Source organism: Macaca fascicularis, chromosome 19, assembly GCF_037993035.2.
Source record: "Macaca fascicularis isolate 582-1 chromosome 19, T2T-MFA8v1.1".
Classification (NCBI taxonomy): Eukaryota; Metazoa; Chordata; class Mammalia; order Primates; family Cercopithecidae; genus Macaca; species Macaca fascicularis.
Genome location: NC_088393.1, coordinates 65,800,781 through 65,820,526, shown reverse-complemented (window position 1 = coordinate 65,820,526; position 19,746 = coordinate 65,800,781). Strand labels below are relative to the sequence as shown.

Here is a 19,746-nt window from a genome sequence, read left to right as displayed (position 1 = left end):
TTTTCTTTTTTTTTTTTTTTTGAGACGGAGTCTCGCTCTGTCATCCAGGCTGGAGTGCAGTGGCCAGATCTCAGCTCACTGCAAGCTCCGCCTCCCGGGTTTACGCCATTCTCCTGCCTCAGCCTCCCGCGTAGCTGGGACTACAGGCTCCCGCCACCATGCCTGGCTATTTTTTTTGTATTTTTTAGTAGAGACGGGGTTTCACTGTGTTAGCCAGGATGGTCTCGATCTCCTGACCTCATGATCCGCCCATCTCGGCCTCCCAAAGTGCTGGGATTTCAGGCTTGAGCCACCGCTCTTTTTTTCTTTTTTAGATGGAGTTTTGCTCTTTTGCCCAGGCTGGAGTGCAGTGGCCGGATCTCAGCTCACTGCAAGCTCCGCCTTCCAGTTTCCAGCGATTCTCCTGCCTCAGCCTCCCAAGTAGCTGGAATTACAGGCGCCTGCCACCATGCCTGTTAAATAAGCTGCCTAAACAGGGAAAAGTCACCATCCTTATGGAGCTTCTACTGTAGCTTTTAAACTGAAATACCTTTTGGTCACTATCTATGTGTATGCATGTGTGCATTTTGAGCCTTTTATTTATAAAAGAAAACATAATATGCCTGGTAGCTAATAGGTGCTCATTTAAGTGTGTGATCTCTGGCTGCTCAGAAGGCCTATATAGGAAACTCAACCCTAATTAAAGAAAAAAAGTATGTGAAATGACATGAACACATTGGTGCAGGGCCGTGCAGCCTGGTTAGGAGTGAGACTCCCTCTCAAAAAACAAGAGAGAAAAAAAAAGGCCGGGCGCGGTGGCTCACACCTGTAGTCCTAGCACTTTGGGAGGCCGAGGTGGGCGAATCACCTGAGATCAGGAGTTTCAGACCAGCCTGGCCGACATGGTGAAACCCCGTCTCTACTAAAAATGCAAAAATTAGCTGGGTGTGGCAGCGCATGCCTGTAATCCCAGCTACTAAGGAGACTGAGGCAGGAGAATTGCTTGAATTCAGGAGGCAGAGTTTGCAATGAGCTGAAATTGCATCACTGCACTCCAACCTTGGCAACAGAGCAAGACTCTGTCTCAAAGAAAAAAAAAAAAAAAAGAAGAAAAAGAAAAAAAAAGTGTTTATGGGAAAGCACAAGACTCAGAATAGCTAAAATAATTTTGAAACACAAAAAAAGTGGGAGGAATAACTGCACCTGATGTTGTTACTCTGTAGCCATGGTAACCCAGTGTGGTGTTGGCTGACACATAGATCAGTGGAACAGAATCGAGAACCCAGAAATAGACCAACAAAGATATTCCTGATTTTTTAAGGAGCAAAAGCTATTCAATGCAGGAAAGATAGCCTTTTCCAGATGGTGCAAGAGCAGTTGGCCATCTGTGGTGTAATAAAACCTACATTTGATCTTTTTTCTTTTTTAGATGGAGTTTTGCTCTTTTGCCCAGGCTGGAGTGCAGTGGCGTGATCTCAGCTCACTGCAACCTCTGCCTTCCAGGTTCCAGCGATTCTCCTGCCTCAGCCTCCTGAGTAGCTGGAATTACAGGCTCCCGCAACCATGCCTGACTAATTTTTGTATTTTTAGTAGAGACAGGGTTTAACCATGTTGGCCAGGCTGGTCTTGAACTCCTGACCTCGTGATCTGCCCGCCCGCCTCCCAGAGTGCTGGGATTACAGGCGTGAGCCACTGCACCTGGCCTTTACATTTGATCTGTATCCCTGGTTCCTGGCACAGAGCTGAAAGCCTTGGAATTTTGTGAGTAATAGGAATAGGGTTTGTAATTCATAAGGAGCCCCTTTCGACCACACCTGAGTTTATGCTAATGAGGTGACTCCAGTGGGACCCATAGGTATCTTCAGGATGGGGATAGTCACCTTAAGGGTGTGGACCCTCTGCCCCACGATGGAGAGAGCTGGGTTGGTGAACACATCCGAGTGCTGGGAGGCTGGCTCACCCAGAGGGCGCATGGACGCACTGCACTTTCAGTGCCCCCACCCAGACCTTACCTATGCATCTCTTCCATTTGGCAGTTCTTGAGTTATATCCATTAAAATAAACTGGGAAGATTGGCCATGGGGGCTCATGCCTGTAATCCCAGCACTTTGGAAGGCCAAGGTGGGAGGCTTGTTTGAGCCCAGGAGTCTGAGATCAGCCTTAGCAATATAGTGAGACCCCATCTCTTAAAAAAAAAATTACCTGGGCATAGTAGCGCACACCTGTAGTTCCAGCTACTTAGTAGGCTGAGGTGAGGATCACTTGAGCCTGGAACGTCAAGGCTGCAGTGATTCATGATGGCACCACTGCACTCTAGCCTCAGTGACAGAGTGAGACCTTGTCTCAACAACAAAAGCTTTCAAAACTGAACAATTTTTTTTTTTAAATTAGAAAACAGGCAAAAGATATGAACAGATACTTTAATGAAGAGGGTATACAAATGCCAAAAAAATCATGAGAGTGTGCTCAACCTTGTTAGCAATTAAAGGAAATGCAAATTGAAACCACAGTGATCCATCAGTATACACCTATCAGAATGGCCAAAATAAAAAATAGCAAAACACAAATGCTGATAAAAATGTGAAGTGGATTCGCACATTCATTGGGGGTGGGAGTGTAAAATGGTCCAGCTACTCTGGACGAGAGTATGGCAGCTTCTTACAACACTCATAAGCACGTGTTCACTTTGTGACCTAGCAATTGCACTCTTGGGCTTTTATCTCAGAAAAGTGAAAACCTACATTCACAGAAAAATCTGTACACGAATGTTCATAACAGCATTATTTTTAATAGCAAAATACTGAAAACGATCCTAATATCTTTCAGTGGGAGAATGTTTAAACTGCCGTATACCATAGAATACTACTTATCAATAAAATGGAATGAACGTTGATACATACTGCTTCAGTGCATCTCAGAGGAATTACGTTCAGTGAAAAAGCTAATCTGAAGAGCCCACATACTGTGTGATCCCACTTATATGACACTGTGAAGGCAAAAATGTAGCAGCGGACTACTTAGATTGGCTATTTCCTGGGGGTGTGGGTGGGGAGAGAGTGACTACCAGGAGGCAGCAGGAGGATTTTGGGGCAGTGGAGCTATTCTTTGTCCCGAGTTTGTTGGTGGATATGAGTTAAAATTCATAGAACTGAATACCAAAATGTACGGTGTATGTAAATTTAAAATAAAATATATAAACTGTTCAGATACACATTTTAAAAATCAGTTCAAAAACGACTAAAATGGCATCTTCATAAGCGCCTCTATCTGGAAAACTGAAATAGGAAGCAGCTCCTGGCCCTGTCCTGCCTTCCAGGGTGGCTACATTTATATAGGACTTTGTCAAAGCCCTCTCCCCGGCTGCCGCTCACGTTTCCCTCATTTCAGCAGCTCCTGAAATCCTGGGGTGGGTAATCTTTGAGTTCTATCCACTCCCTGAAACTGCAGAACCCATTTTAGCGCATCAGTGTCTCTTGTCTCCCCAGTACTGGGTCTGCCAGTCCCTGTCTCTGTATCTCTGTCCAGATCTAAGCCTCGAGTGCTCCTCTTCTCTGGGTCTCTCTTTTCCTGAGCCTGAGCTGGTCTGTCCCTTTCCGTGTCCGTCTCTGTACATCTCTGTTTCTGGGACCCCAGAGCGTCTTGGTCTGCCCCCGAGCGTCTGTGGGTCTTCATGCTTCTCTCCCTCCCGGTCTGCGCGTCTTTTTGTCTCTGTTTCTCTGTTTCTCACCGTCTTTGTTTCTCGGGTCTCTGGTTGTCAGGGGCCTATTATTTACCCGCTTGTTTACCTCGTTGCCATGGTGCCCAAAATGACGCAGGCGCCGGAGTGGGCGGGACGCCGGGAGACCACGCTCGCGTCTGATTGGCCGCGAGCCCTGTCACGGCTCCTTTGTTCGCCCCCCTTCGCCTCACTGTCTCGCGGCATTGTGGGAATCGTAGTCCGCGGTGAGGCCCAGTGCGCAGGCGCAGTTTGCCGGCCGCCATCGCGCACTGGGGCTCCGGGCGGCTGGGACCGGCCTGGGGTAGCTGCGCAGCAGGTGGGTCGGTCCCGGGGCCGCAGCGCGGGGGTCAGGGAACGACCCCGTCGGGGCAGACGGTGAGGACGCCTCTGGGGGCAGCGTTGGAGGAAGGGGCCAGGGTGTTCCCGGGGTTGGGGTGCGAGCCCCCGCTGTGCGTCCAGCAGGCCGAGGGTCTGGCAGCCCTCGCGTGGAGTGCGCGGCAGGGGCCGGGTCCCCTCGCGGGTGGGGCTGAGATCGGGATCGGTGAGGGGCCCTGCAGTCAGGTAGGGAGCTAGTGCAACCCCCACCCAGTGTAGGCTCTGGGAGGGGAGGGGCTTAGGGGACCCTGTGGGTGGGAGACTAGGAAGGGGCGGCTCCTGATGGGAGAGAGATGGGGGAAGGGGAGGCTCCTGATGGGGGAGAAAGAGGGGAGGGAGAAGCTGCTGAGGGGGAAGAAAGCGGGGAGGGGAAGGCTCTTGAGGGGGGATAAAAGGGGGACTGGGAGGCTTCTGAGTGGGGAAGAGGAGGGAGGGGGAGGCTCCTGAAGGGAAGAGGAGGGGAGGAAGTGGGGGCTGAGGGTGTGAGGGTGTCCCTGGTTGGGGGAAGCTGGGCAGGCTGTGGCCCCAGGGGCTGGAGCAGGGAAGGGGTGGAGGGCGCGGGGACCAAAGGGGAGCCTAGGATGGGCATTGTCTCTGTCGCCCCCACCCTTGGGATATCTTGCCTCTCCTCAGTGACCTGGGGGTGGTTTCTGTTTGAGTTAGGTGTCTGCGCCCACCTCGGAGACCCCTCTCGTGGAAGAGGCAAGAGTGGGGTTACTGGCTTCAGGCCTGACTCGGGGGGTTGGGGTGGGGGCCTGACTCACCCTCCCATCACTCCTTCCCCATCTCCTTTCTCTCACCTTCCCCGGTTCCTCCTTCCTTTTCCCAGTCCCCCACCCCCTTCCATACTGTCCGGCTTTCCCTGCTCCTGCTCTTTCCTCTCCTTTCTCCTCTCTCCCTGCTTCCTTCCCTCCCCGCTTCCCTCATTTTTGTCTGCCCTCCTTCCACTTTCGCATATATGCACCTGTGTCCTTGCTGATTCCTGGGGGAGGCTGAGTGGCACAGTCACTTGGTTCCATGTCACCTCCTCGGTTCCATGTCACCTCTTCCATCCCATCGTGTCCTGCAGATGGTTTCCTGCCCTGGAGTCACAGCAGGGCCACGTGTCGAATCGAGTTACTGTTTTCTCTGCATGATGCTTGAATCTGTGACTTCCTGGGTATTTCTGGCCTTGGGCTTTTGGGGATCCTAGGCCAGTTGCCAGGACCTCTCTCTGGTTCTGTGTGTCCTGGTGAGTGGATCAGGGACCACAAAAGGCAGCTGAGATGTGAACGACGACCCCCACTCCATGTTTTTTCATTCTTTTGAAAGCACCTTTACCCCCTTTTATAATGAGTAAGTGATCTGTGGATGAAGCCAGGGCAGACCCTGGGAATATCCGGCGACCCATCGAGAACCATGCCCCATGCATTGAGCTTCATTGGCTGATCCTCAGGCCTGTGGCTGTGGGGTGGTTTGCTAGACCCTGCCGATGAGTGGGGTGGGATGGAGAGCTGTGACAAATATTCCTCAGGTGGCCAGGGCTGGGCCCACGGAGGGCCAGACCAGGCTTGAGCTCTGCTCAGCCTGGGATGAAGGGGATTTGCCACAGGACTCTGGAGACCCACCAGGCTTGGGGCCCCTCAGCTCAGCCACCCCTCACCCACCATGGCTCCCTCTGCCTCAGCTTCTGTATTCCAGGCCTCCGGGTGCGGCAAAGCCTACAGGACTGGCTCAAGACTTGTGCAGACTGGCCGGGCGCGGTGGCTTGCGCCTGTAATCCCAGCACTTTGGGAGGCTGAGGCGGGCGGATCACGAGGTCAGGAGATAGAGGCCATCCTGTCTAACACAGTGAAACCCCATCTCTACTAAAAATACAAAAAAATTAGCCGGCCGTGGTGGTGGGACCTGTGGTCCCACCTACTCAGGAGGCTGAGGCAGGAGAATGGGGTGAACCCAGAGGCAGAGCTTGCAGTGAGCCGAGATCGAACCACTGCACTCCAGCCAGGGTGACAGAGCGAGACAAAAAAAAAAAAAAAAAAAAAAACTTGTGCAGACTGCTTCATTTGCTGAGGCTGGGGGGCTGGGCTCCAGGAAAATCCTATCTGAGGCAAATCCTGGACGGTCCCAAGATTTGGGGGATGGAGGTTTGCCCAGTGACCAAGCCAGACCCCAGAAAGGTGTGGCCTCATTCCAGCAGGCTGTGGCAGGAAAGGGTCCCAGTGGTGTCTCTTTTTTGTTTGTTTTTGAGACACGGGCTCATTCTGTCGCCCAGGCTGGAGTGCACTGGCCAATCATATATCACTACAGCCTCCAACTCCTGGGCTCAAGCAATCCTCCTGCCTAAGACTCCCCAGGCTGTGGGATTATAGATGTTGGCTGCCGCACCTGCCCTGGTGAGATCTCTAAAAGGAGAGTCCTTCTGACAGTGTGACCAGGGATGGGGCTGAAGGAGGCAAGAAGACACAAGGCCAGAGATTTCTGGAGGCTCCTCAGATGGCCTCATCCTCCTGGCTGTGAGCATCAGGGTCCCAGTAGGAAGGGAGATGAACATGGAGAGGCTGTTTTCACAGGACGCAGCAGCTTCCTTGCAGTTGGGCATTTTAGGAGATCCCTGGTTCCATGGAAGCCTCTGCTTTGCAGGTGAATGGAGGGAGGGGAGGCAGAGGTGGCTTCCCAGAGAGGCTCACGGGGGAAGGGCACAGAGGAGAGGAGCTCCCGTGCTTGTCCCCAGCGGCTGATGTGTGTCCCCCACTGTCTTGGCCAGTGACCCAGCCAGAGGGTGTCCCATCCTCCCCACCTCATCCCACCCCTGCCAATGGCCAAGGACCCTTGCTCATTCTACCTAGACCCTGATGCCTCCACCATGCTCAGAGCTGGGAAGCTGGAGCAGGAGGAGAGGGGCTGGGGGGAGCTGGCTGGGACCTGCCCACTGTGGAGGCCATGAGGGCTAGAGGGGAGGGCTGGCAGGAAGCCTCTTAAAGGGTGGGCTTATGGGCCTGGAGGGGGAATGACGAGTGGCAGCATCACTTTGCAGGTGGGGTCCCAGCCTTAGTGCTTGCCTGCCTCATGCCTCTGTTTCCCCACCTGCACCTTGGGGCTGCTGCTGGTTCCTACCCCTCTGGGATTGTGAGGTCCTGATGAGGGAAGGTTCTGTGCACACACATTATGGAGCTCACAATTTGTTTTGTGGAGACAGGTTCTCTGCAAGGTGAATGTGCCTCTGGCGTCCTAAGAAAGCCAAAATCACATGCCCGCAGGACCACACCTCTGTCCATACACCAAGTAGAGCTCTGTGCCTCCATTGCCGGGGGGTAGAGCTGGCATCACGCTTCCCCTCAGGAGAGGCTCCAGAACAGGGGTTAGCATACCCACCTGCAGGCCAGCAGTGACCTGTTTTCTTTGTATTTATTAGAGACAGGGTCTTGCTGTGTTGCTCACACTGGAGTACAGTGGCACAAACTATGGCTTACTGCAGCCTCCAACTCCTGGGATTAAGGGGTCCTCCCACTTTAGCCTCCCACACAGCTGGGACCACAGGTGTGAGCCATCACGCCTGGCTAGTTTTTTGTTTTTGTTTTTGTTTTGTTTTGTTTTGTTTGCGACAGGGTCTCATCCTGTCACCCAGGCTGCAGTGCAGTGTTGTGATCACAGCTCACTGCAGCCTTCACCTCCTGAGTTCAGGTAATCCTCCAACCTCAGTCTCCAGAGTAGCCGGGACCATAGGCATGCACCACCGTGCCCAGCTAATTTTTCTGTTTGTTGTAGAAACGAGGTGTTGGCATGTTGCCCAGGCTGTTCTCGAGCTCCTGGGCTCAAGCTATCCACCCCCCTTGGCCTCCCAAAGTACTGGAATTACAGGTGTGAGCCACCACCTCTGGCCACCTGTTTTTGTAAATGAGGGTGTGTAAGAACATGCCAAACCTGTGGGTACACACAGGGCTCTGGCTGCTTACTTGCCACAAGGGAGAGTTGAGTAGTTGAAACTGAGACTGTCTGGCCCTTTATATCTGCTACTTTCTGTTCTTGGAAGATGAATAAGAGGATGTATTTTTCTTTTTTTTTTTCTTTGGGATGGTGTCTTGCTCTGTCGCCCAGGCTGGAGTGCAGTGGTGCAGTCTCGGCTCACTGCAAGCTCCACCTCCTGGGTTCACGCCATTCTCCTGCCTCAGCCTCCCAAGTAGCTGGGACTACAGGCGCCTGCCACCATGCCTGGCTAATTTTTTTTTTCTTTTGTATTTGTAGTAGAGACAGGATTTCACTGTGTTAACCAGGATGGTCTCAATCTCCTGACCTCGTGATCTGCCTGCCTCAGCCTCCCAAAAGAGAGGATGTATTTCTAATCCCAAGGGAAAGAAACCGTTTTTAAGTGGGTTTCTGAACTCAGAAGTCCAATTTAAAAAATGGTTGAAGACTGGGTGCAGTGGCTCATGTCTGTAATCCTGGCACTTTGGGAGGCTGAGGCGAGTGGATCACTTAAGGTCAGCAGTTAGAGACCAACCTGGCCAACATGGTGAAACCCCATCTGTACTAAAAACACAAAAATTAGCTGGGCGTGGTGGCGAGTGCCTCTAACCCCTGTGACTCAGGAGGCTGAGGGAAGAGAATTGCTTGAACCCAGGAGGTGGAGGTTGCAATGAGCTGACATTGTGCCGCAGCGCTCCAGCCTGGGCGACAGGGCGAGACGCCGTCTCCAAAAATAAAAGAAATCGCATTAGATAGTAAGAAACATTAGAGCATTACCTGTGACCAAAAGACAGCATGGAGTGAAAAGACAAGCCACAGATGGGGACAGTGGCAAGATGGAGCCAGACAGGGAACTCGTTAACTAGTTCATAGAGCTGTAAAGAAAAAGTCACGGGAAAGTGGGCAGTTTACCCACCTCAGAGATTAAATCATGAGAAAGCGCTCCGTCACAGAGCAGGCAGGTGCTCGGGTCTGAGGGTCCTCTGGCAGGGGGTGGAGTGTGTGAGGAGAGGGCACCCCGGCGGGGGCTGCCGTAAGTAGGTTGTCCCCCGTGCCCTAGCTATCCTGCTTCTCCATATGTCCTTTAAATAGATCAGAAAGGACCCCACAGAGATGGACATGAGGGTCCACAACGGCCAAACACAAATGAGGCACTGGCAGCACACCCCTCAGCAGAACTGCACTGTTTGTGCAATCCACACACACTGAGCCAGCTCTGCCCAGGCCCAGGGACCTGCCCAGGCCCAGGGACCTGCCTGTGAAGAACCCTTGCTCTCCTGGGTACACATTCCAGGCGGGGAGGCGGTCAGTAGGGAGGTAAAAGGCGGAGGCAGTGAGCAGTGAGCAGTGAGCAGGTGTCGGGTGGGGGCATGCAAGGAGTGCAGAGGAAAGGTCTCCCGAAGGGGCCAGTTGAGAGCTCAGACCTATGAAGTAACAAAAGGGTGGGGCTGGGTGCGGTGGCTCACGTTTGTAATCCCATCGCTTTGGGAGGCCCAGGCAGGCATATCCCTTGAGTCCAGAAGTTACAGACCAGCCTGAGCAACATAGTGAGATCCCTGTCTCTACAAAAAAAAAATTAAAAATCAGCCAGGTGTGGGTAATGTGCACCTTTAGTCCCAGCTACTCGGGAGGCTGCGGTGGGGGGATTGCTTGAGCTCAGGAGGTTGAGGCTGCAGTAAGCTATGATCATACCACTGCACTCCACCCTGTGTTTAAAAAAAAAAAAGGAGGGGGGGCCGGGCGTGGTGGCTCACGCCTGTAATCCCAGCACTTTGGGAGGCCAAGACGGGTGGATCATGAGGTCAGGAGATCGAGACCATCCTGGCTAACACGGTGAAACCCCGTCTCTATTAAAAAATACAAAAAAAAAAAAAATTAGCTGGGCGTGGTGGTGGGCGCCTGTAGTCCTAGCTACTCGGGAGGTTGAGGCAGGAGAATGTCATGAACCCGGGAGGTGGAGCTTGCAGTGAACCGAGATCGCGCCCCTGCGCTCCAGCCTGGGCGACAGAAAAGGCAGAGGTATCGTGGTGGTGGTGGTGATGGCATGTCATGGGTCTGTTTTGCTTGAGTTAAGTGGAAGCTTGTGTAGAATGTCTTCCAACAGCACTTAGAGTTCTGCAGTTCCCTTTAAACTCTGCTAGCCACAGAGAGAGAGGTTGACAGTTGTTTCTCTGCAAACTTCTGGTTTTTTCTTTTTTTTTTTGACAGAGTCTTGCTCTGTCACCCAGGCTGGAGTGCAGTGACATGATCTCAGCTCACTATAGCCTCCACCTCCCAGGTTCAAGAGATCCTCCTGCCTCAGGCCTCCTGAGTAGCTGGAATTACAGGTGCCCACCACCACACCTGGCTAATTTTTTTTTATTTTTAGTAGAGAGGGAGTTTTACCATGTTGACCAGGCTGGTCTTGAACTCCTGACCTCAGGTGATCTGCCTGCCTTGGCCTCCCAAAGTGCCGGGATTACAGGCATGAGCCACTGTGCCCAGCCCTGTTTCTTTGTTTTGTTTAGTTTTTTAAACAGCTTATTAATTTATATACCATGAAGTTTACCTATTTAAAGTGGACAGTTCATTGGTTTTTAATATACAGTACTCACCATTGAGCATTTTCACCCCTCAAAGAAGAAATCCTGTACCCATTAGCAGTCCCTCCTCATTTCCCCAAATCCCAGCCCCTGGCAACAGCTGGTCTATAGATTTTGTCTCTATAGATTTGCCTGTTCTAGATGTTTCATTTCTGTGGAATCACACACCCCGTCCCACCCCACAGCGGCGAGGTCTTTGCGCCCCATATCCTGTTGGAGCAGAACCTGACAACCTGAGAAGGGCTCACAGCACCTGGCCTGGTGCGGTTTACTCTGGTTTTCCCTGTAAAACTGGGCTTCCTGCAGCTGTGGGAAGTCCCCTCCCAGCTGGCTCTGTGGACCTTCAGACCCAGGCGGGTCCTGGGAGAAGCTGGACAGCTGCAGTTCACACCCTTGTGTGTCTGTAGCCAGTGACATGAGAGCCTGAGGCCGACGGGAGGCCTGGGCAGCTCTGACCCGCTGGGTTCTGTTTAGTGAGCTCATTGTTGGTGCACAATTAAAATCAAGGGAGCTCATCCTGAATACTGGCCCCACTTGAATGATGGGGCCGCCCTGTATGCGGGGATTCAGCTGAGGTTGGGGCACGGGTTGGCAGGACCTAAACTCTCCCAGTCATTGTGGTCTCCCCCACCCCCCACCCCCGTTGTCACTGCTCCTGGGTACTTCCTGCCCCTCCTGCCTGGTTCTGTGGATGCTTTGGTAGAGGCCTACATTCTGCACCATTTCTAGAAACGGGGGTTCAGTGGCCTCCAGAGGGGGCCCCCCACTCCCTACGCTTTTTTCTAAATAATTTCATTTCAGATTTGTGGTGGTTTTAACTGCAGGAACAGTCTTGACACAGCTCCTTCATGTTATTAGAAATTGACATCCCCCTAATCTTTTTTTTTTTTTTTTTTTTTTTGAGACAGAGTCTCACGTTCGCCCAGGCTGGAGTGCAGTGGCACAATCTCTGCTCAATGCAACCTCTGCCTCAGGGTTCAAGCAGTTCTCCTGCCTCAGCCTCCCAAGTAGCTGGGAATACAGGCGCCCACCACCACGCCCAGCTCATTTTTGTATTTTTAGTAGAGATGGGGTTTCGCCAGGTTGGTCAGGCTGGTTTCAAACTCCTCACCTCAAGTGATCCACCTGCCTCGGCCTCCCAAAGTGCTGGGATTACAGGTGTGAGCCACTGCACCTGGCCTACATAATATATCTTTTAAATGTAAACAGACCTTGCATTTCTGGTATAAACACAAATCTAGAATGAAGCATAAAGCATGCATGGTTAGGATGGGTTTACTACTATTTTAAGGGTTTTTTTTTTTTTTTTGAGATGGAGCTTCACTCTTGTTGCCCAGGCTGGAGTGGAATGGCACGATCTCGGCTCACTGCAACCTCCGCCTCCCGGGTTCAAGCAATTCTCCTGCCTCAGCCTCCCAAGTACCTGGGATTAGAGGCGTGCGCCACCACGCCCAACTAATTTTGTATTGTAGTACAGATGGGGTTTTTCCATGTTGGTCAGGCTGGTCTTGAACTTCCGACCTCAGGTTGTTCACCTGTCTCGGCCTTCCAGAGTGCTGGGATTATGGGCATGAGCCACTGCGCCCGGCCTATTTCAAGGTTTTTACATGTAGGTTTACATAGAGATTGTCAAGTAATTTTTCATTTTCATCCTATTCATGACTGATTTTTAAAAAATTGTGGTAATGATGCTGGGTACAGTGGCTCACACCTGTAATTCCAGCACTTTGGGAGGCTGAGGCGGGTGGATCATTTGAGGTCAGGAGTTTGAGACCAGCCTGGCCAACATGGTGACACCCCATCTCTACTAAAAATACAAAAAGTAGCTGGATGTGGTAGTGCATGCTTGTAATTCCAGCTACTGGGGAGACTGAGGCAGGAGAATCGCTTGAACCCAGGAGGTGGAGGTTGCATTGAGCCGAGACTGTACCACTGCACTCCAGCTTGGGTGACAGAGGGAGACTCAGTCTCAAAGAAAAAAAAAGTTCTGGTAATGCACAGAATGAGTTACCCTCCACTTAGATGCTACTTTTTATCTACACAAGTACAACACTGAGGTTCTGATGCCTAACAAGCAGGTTTCTTGGAAATCTGCATGAACTCTGGGTATGGTGTCTTTGTTCTCTGGCAGCTGGGGTGGCTGTGCCCTGGCCTTATGCAAGGCCATTGTCTTGTCCGTGTCCTCTGCAGGTCTGTGGGTTCTGGCACCATCTGAGCCCCCTGGCAATCCCTGGCACCTCTGCTTTGGAGCCACCTTGTCCCTGGTTAGACAGTGTCGCATTTTCCAGTGCCGTTTTGGAAAGATGCTGCCTTTGGAGAAGGCGTTTGCCTCCCCCAGGAGCTCCCCAACCCCCCTGGATCTGCCCACGCCAGGGTCAGCAGCCGGAGCCCAGCAGGAAGAACCCGAGACCATCCCTGAGAGGACCCCTGCTGACCTGGAGTTCTCCCGCCTGCGTTTCCGAGAATTTGTCTACCAGGAGGCTGCCGGGCCCCACCAGACCCTGGCCCGCCTGCATGAGCTGTGCCGCCAGTGGCTGATGCCTGAGGCGCGCTCCAAGGAGCAGATGCTGGAGCTGCTGGTGCTGGAGCAGTTCCTGGGCATTCTGCCTGATAAGGTCCGGCCCTGGGTGGTGGCACAGTACCCTGAGAGCTGCAAGAAGGCAGCCTCCCTGGTGGAGGGCCTCGCTGATGTCCTGGACGAGCCAGGTGGGCTGCCCCAGAGGAGAAGCATGGCTCAGAGGAGATGGGGAGGGAGTCCTGGAAGGCCCTAGTGCCAGCTATGGCTTGCCTGAGATAATTAAGTTTCCCACGCTGGTGAGGCAGCTCCTTGGTTCTCAGGGGCCAGGACAGTTGCTTGGGCTCCTGCCTTCACATCTGCCTTCTGGATGTAAGGGAGCCAGAAGAATGAGGGAAAGGGACCAGCCTCTTTTTTTTTTTTTTTTTTTGAGGCAGAGTCTTGCTCTGTCACCAGGCTGGAGTGCAGTGGCGCAATCTCAGCTCACTGCAACCTCTACCTCCTGGGTTCAAAGCAATTCTCCTGCCTCAGCCTCTCAAGTAGCTGGGATTACAGGTGCCCACCACGATGCCCAGCTAATGTTTGTATTTTTAGTAAAGATGGGGTTTCACCATGTTGGCCAGGATGGTATCGATCTCCTGACCTTGTGATCTGCCCACCTCGGCCTCCCAAAGTGCTGGGATTACAGTTGTGAGCCACCGCACCCAGCCCAGCCTCTTAACAGTAAATATTCTGGGTGCTTTGCAGGCCGGAGGTCTCCTGGTCCAAGGATGAGGGTGCAGGATGGGTCGTGATGGGGCCCTGGAACCTGCAGGTCCCTGTGGTTTAACTGTGTGATTGTTGTTGGCGCGTGTCCTGACCTCTTGGGGTCACAGGTCCCTCCATTGTTGACAGGGATGCTGCTGGGCTCCCCTGCGGGCTCATCCTCAATTCTTAGTGATGGAGTGTACGAGAGGCACATGGACCCTCTGCTGCTACCAGGCGAGTTCGAGAGCCCCAGCCAGGCCCGCGGAGCTGGGGAGATCCCAGCACCTTCTGAGACACGTGAGTGCCCAGCCAGCCTGGCAGCCTCTGCTGGGCCTTAGGTGGTGGGCAGAGGCCTGTGGTTGGGAGAGGGCAGGAGAGCAGCCAGGGAGTCAGGGGCCCCATGGTCCACGCTATCATTGGGACATCCTCCTGTAGTTCCTCTGAATGTTAGACATTGTTTATTAAATTAGTCTTCAGAGATTATGCAGATAATCCATACTTGCCACAAATAGTGAAAAAGCATCAATACATAAAGAAAAGAATCTCCCAACCCCCCACCATGCACCCTCTGAAAATAAAGGGTCTCAAGTGTCCTGATGCAAGTCCCTCATGTCTCCCTGCACATCACACATGCACATTCAGGGCCTGGGGTCGGGCTCCCTGTGTATGGTGTGCTGTGTCTGAGTGCTTGCTGTTCAGATGGGGTGGGTCCTCCAGGCTGTGGTTGGGTCTGGTTCTTTAGTTGCCCAGCATCATGTGCTTAGCCCATCTCCATCCTAGAGGTGGACTCTCTGCCCCTTGGAGTGAAGCTGCCATGACACCTCCTGACTTGTGTGCCCCATATGTGAGGCTCTGGGCACTGTGGGTGGGCTCCTCAGGACCGCTGGGCAAATGGTGTGTGAGTTCGACATTTCACATAAAATAGAAACTTCCATGTGGTTTTCCAGAAGTTTTGTGGCTGTTCATTACCAGCATGGGAGGCGCCCACTGGCCTGGATACAGCCCAGCACTATGTGGTGTTGCTTTTTAGGATTTCCACGAAGGCCAGGCACGGTGCCTCATGCCTGTAATCGCAGCACTTTGGGAGGGCAAGGCAGGCAGATCACTTGAGCCCAGGCATTCGAGACCAGCCTGGGCAACATAGGGAGACCCCATCTCTACAAAAAATACAAAAATTAGCCGGGTGTGCACTTGTAGTCCCACCTACTTGGGAGGCTAAGGTGCGAGGATCGCTTGAGTCCAGGAGGTGGAGGTTGCAGTGAGCCAAGATCATGCCACTGCACTCCAGCCTGGGTGACAGAGCAAGACCCTGTCTTTAAAAAACAAACAAACCAAAAAAAAAAAAAAAAAAAGATTTCCACGAATCTACTGGACTTGAATGGGCATCTCTGGGGCCACCCAAGCCCTGTGGCCACCGCCCTGCTTTGTAAATCAGGGACAGATGTAGTGTCCATTGAGCCTTGGGTGCTGCTGTCATATAAGCACACTGGGGCCTGTGTGGGAGGCAGTGGGGACTCCTTGACCCTTGGGGGAACCTAGCCACAGGGAGCTCGTTACCTCAGCTCTGCTTCCCCCTCTCCCCAGCCTGGCTTTCTCCAGACTCCCTGTTTCTGGAACAGAGGAGGGTCAGAGAAGCAAGGACCGAAGAGGCCAGCCCTGCCAACACTGAGCAGGTGAGTGGGCATGAGTCCCAGGGTGAGGGGCTTGGCCTCAGCTTAGAGGCATTCCCCTCCCCATCACCAGTGCTCAGCAGAGGGCTGTGGCCCCAAATGTCCACAGCGCGGAGGCCCAGAACCCAACCTGGTGGGAGCGTGAGGGTGGAATCTTTGTGGTGTGAAGGGGGCTGCTTCCTGCAGTGCACCTGGGTTGGAGCCCCTGACCGGGGCTGACTCCTAGCCGGCTCCTGTGGCTGTGGGGCTGCGGTGGGTCCTCCCTTCTCTAGGGCAGGTGGAAGTCTCAGCCACGGCTGTACGGCTATTTCAGAAGCTGAAGTCCTTTCCAGAGGAGCCTCAGCACATGGAGGAGTGGGGCCACCTGGACCCTGCCGAGGAGAACCTGAAGAGCTACCGGAAGCTGCTCCTGTGGGGTGAGACTCACCTGCCTCGGGCTCACACCTCACTCCCCAACCCCTCCCGCAGGGGTTGGTGCAGGAAACTGTGACCCCAGGGGCTTTGGCTGGGACACTGTAATGTCTTACATGGATTTGAACTTGAACGTGTTTGAGCTTGAATTTATTTGCCAAAGCTCCCACCCTTTCTGATCTAAACATCTGAGTTCTGCCCAGGCCCTGCCTGTAGGACTGAAGTCTCGGAATTTGGAAAGGCCTCCTGGCCCCAAATTGCCACCCTCCTTGCCCAGAGACAGGGCCTCACCTGCATGGCCTGGTCAAGGGTCTCCTCTTTTGTAGACATTCTTGCCCCAGAAACCCTCCTTTTAGGGAGGTCCCCCCACTCAGACTCCTGAGCATTTTTTGTCTTAATGTCTTTAACTTTGCTTTCCCTGAGTTCTGCCTCCGCCTGCCCTGTCGCCCTTCCAGCGTTTCCTTCTTTGCTCCACTGTCCAGGGGCCTGACAGGGAGGTGGCCGTGGTGGGGATCCCAGTGCAGAGAAGAGGAAATGGGCTGCAGCCTGCCGTGGCTGGTCCACAATACACGACACCCATCAGCTACTCTGTGTTGATGCCTCTTTTATTTCTTTGGTTTTTATTCCCACTCAGGGTATCAGCTTTCCCAGCCTGACGCTGCCTCCAGGCTGGACACTGAGGAACTCCAGCTGGTGGAAAGAGATTCACAAGGAAGCGGCCTCCCAGGTGAGGTTGGGTTGAATTGGTGTTAGGACCGGGTGGGGTTTGCTTTTTCTTCAGAGGCTGAGGGGTCCCCTCCCAGTGCCGTCAGCTCCAGCAAAGACCTCAGCATCGACTGCTTCACCATTTTCCCACCACCATGTCGGAGTGAGGCAGGAATCCAGTTACATCCATGGTCTCTTGCTGCATGACAGATCACTCCAAGAGTTGGTCAGTGGAAAGGCAGTGGTGTTAGTTACCAGGATCTGTGTATGGGTCCCAGGGGGTGGCCGTTCTGCCGCATTGGAGGTTCTGTGCCAGCACACCAACGAGAACACCTACAGGCGGACTTGGGGTGGTGGGCCCCGGGTGCCTGTCGCTAGGGAGCTTGTCGCTGGGGGTTTGGCCGTAGCTATTGACACCGCTCTCTTCGCTGGCAGCTGGGCCCCTCCCTCCAGGAGGGTGCGCTCTGAGCAGGCTCTGCTTGCATCGTGCATCTCATGGCCAAGCTAGTGGAGGGGTGGAGACCTCCAAAGCCACGGTTTCCAGAGCCCGGGCTCAGTGGGGCTGTCCTTCCTGTCCTGTCGGTGGCCTCCATTGTTGGAGGCCTCCAGGTCCCACATCTGCAGCAGCAGGCGTGGGGCGCGTGCTGTAGGGCAGCCTGGGAGGGACAGCGCTGCTTCCAAACAGCCGTGAGCCCCGCGGGAATCCAGAGCCGGGAGCCCTGTGTCCTGTTCCGGCAACTGAGGCTCGGCTGGGTCCTCCACTCCCTGGTCCTGGGCGGGGCGCTCACGCTAGGGCTCTGACCTTGTTCCAGAAGGCGGGAGGCGGCAGGAGACCGCTGGGTGCGCCTGCGAGGAGGCCGCCCCCGCGCGGGTGGTGCCTGAGCTGCCTGCGGAGGCGCCCCCAGGGGACGCCCCTGCCGATCCCCCGTCGGGCACCACTGAGGAGGAGGAAGAGCAGCCTGGGAAGGCCCCGGACCCGCAGGACCCGCAGGACCCGCAGGACCCGCAGGACCCCCAGGACCCTCAGGACCCCCAGGACCCCCAGGACGCGGAGTCTGGCTCTGCCTCCGACTCGGAGAGGCGGCGCATCATCAAGCAGCCTGCCCCGGACACGGACACGGGCGCGGCGAGGCTGGGAACCAAGAGGCCGCACCCTGAGGATGGCGATGAGCAGAGCCTCGAGGGCGTCCCCGGCGACGGGCAGAGCCTCGAGGGCATCTCCGGCGACGGGCAGAGCCTCGAGGGCGCCTCCGGCGAAGGGCAGAGCCTCGAGGGCGCCTCCGGCGACGGGCAGAGCCTCGAGGGCGTCTCCGGTGACGGGCAGAGCCTCGAGGGCGTCTCCGGTGACGGGCAGAGCCTCGAGGGTGTCTCCGGTGATGGGCAGAGCCTCGAGGGTGTCTCTGGCGCCGGCCACAGCGCAGGGCTCGCGGCCGGGCAGGGCCCCGGGGCTGACGAGCTGGGCTTGTCCCGCGGGAAGCCCTACGCCTGCGGCGAGTGCGGGGAGGCCTTCGCGTGGCTTTCGCACCTCATGGAGCACCACAGCAGCCATGGCGGCCGGAAGCGCTACGCCTGTCAAGGCTGCTGGAAGACCTTCCACTTCAGCCTGGCCCTAGCCGAGCACCAGAAGACCCACGAGAAGGAGAAAGGCTACGCGCTGGGGATCGCCCGGGGCCCCCAACCGTCCACCCGCGAAGCCCAGGCAGGGGCTGGGGCGGGCGGGCCCCCGGAGAGCGTGGAGGGCGAGGCTCTCCCCGCACCCCCAGAGGCGCAGAGGTGAGCCCCTGTGCTGTCCCGGAGGGGCCGCCCTGCCGGCCGTGAATCCCAGACGAAGCATCGGGCCCTTCCACGCCCCTGGTGGCGGCTTCCTGTGGTGTCTGTGGACGTCATCTGCCTGTGCCCCGAATCCGCCCCTGAGGCTAAGCGCTCCCAACGAGAAGGGTCCACGGGAAGCCCTCACCTCTGTAAACACACCCTGGGCCAGCGCTCACATCCGAGGGGAGCCGCCGGATGTGGAAGAAGACTCCGCTTTCCTGCAGCCATTTAGTGCCGCCCCACGCTAGGTTATTTGACATTGTGCAGTGTAGAGTTGCCTTAAAGTGCGTGATCTGCCAGTGCTTTCTTCAAGTCGCCCTTGCCCCGATTCCTCCTGTTTGCGCTCCCCAGGGTTGCTCAAGTGGAAATTTTGTCAATTGTTTAGCCTTTTCGTACTTGCGTGATGTCAACTTCACTTCTAATCTGCAAAAGCAGAAGTTGTTTCCTAGTTTACCTCACGTGTCTTTACCTGTATGGAGTAGCTCGCAGAGATCACAGAAATGCTTGCAGCATAAGGCAGGGTTTTCAGACCGTGGGTCCCAGCCCATTAGTTAAAATGGGAAATCAATTAGCAAGTGGCCACCAGCATTACACAGCAATGAATCAGAATAAAGTAGGCCAGAATGCATCATGTAGTAAAGGCAAATACTGTTTTGTGAAACTTTTCACCCATACATCTAAATGTGAGAACTGGTTGCAATGTAAGAGATGTATTTCTTGCTGGGAAGTTGTGATCAAAATAAGTTGAAAACGCCAATAAAGATCTGTCTGTCTGAGCAAAGAAGACTAAACTCCTTGGGTTACATAAGATGATCTTTTGATTGATTGCATTTATTCTCAGATTACAGCATTATTCCCATTGCCTGCGCATAAACTTAATTGCTCCCTGCTCATAAACTTAACTGCTCCCTGTAGATACAGAAACTGGTGCCTCTTTTTCTGTCACTGTGTTTGAGCAGGCAGTCTGTTGTAATGACCCCCAAATCACAGAGGCTTAACATAGTATTTATTCATGGGCTGAGCGTGGTGGCTCACACCTGTAATCCCAGCACTTTGGGAGGCCGAGGCAGGTGGATCATGAGGTCAGGAGTTTGAGACCAGCCTGGCCAACATGGTGAAACCCCATCTCTACTAAAAATACAAAAAATTAGCCAGGCATGGTGGTGCATGCCTGTAATCCCAGCTGCTCGGGAGGCTGAGGCAGGAGAATCACTTGAACCTGGGAGGCAGAGGTTGCAGTAAGCTGAGATCGTGCCACTGCACTCTAGCCTAAGTGACAGTGTGAGA

The 19,746-nt window shown here is 54.2% G+C and overlaps 1 protein-coding gene across 10 annotated transcripts in view; it reads left to right on the top strand.

The window, feature by feature from the left end:
• The window catches only part of ZSCAN18 (zinc finger and SCAN domain containing 18), a 36,731-nt gene extending 17,491 nt beyond the window's left edge, over nt 1-19,240 (top strand). For 2 of the 10 annotated variants that reach the window (XM_074025029.1, XM_074025028.1), the window contains exons 3-8: nt 12,790-13,305; nt 14,009-14,158; nt 15,446-15,534; nt 15,845-15,947; nt 16,577-16,669; nt 17,463-19,240. In XM_074025029.1, the coding sequence (XP_073881130.1) occupies nt 12,903-13,305; nt 14,009-14,158; nt 15,446-15,534; nt 15,845-15,947; nt 16,577-16,669; nt 17,463-18,424 (1,800 nt within the window). In that variant the 5' untranslated portion in view covers nt 12,790-12,902 and the 3' untranslated portion in view covers nt 18,425-19,240. Of the gene's footprint in view, nt 1-3,955; nt 4,073-5,738; nt 5,871-12,789; nt 13,306-14,008; nt 14,159-15,445; nt 15,535-15,844; nt 15,948-16,576; nt 16,670-17,459 lie in introns of those variants that run through there. The other 8 variants (XM_065535096.2, XM_045380051.3, XM_074025030.1 and 5 more) reach the window with 7 other exon arrangements.
• Nucleotides 19,241-19,746: the final 506 nt, after the last annotated feature.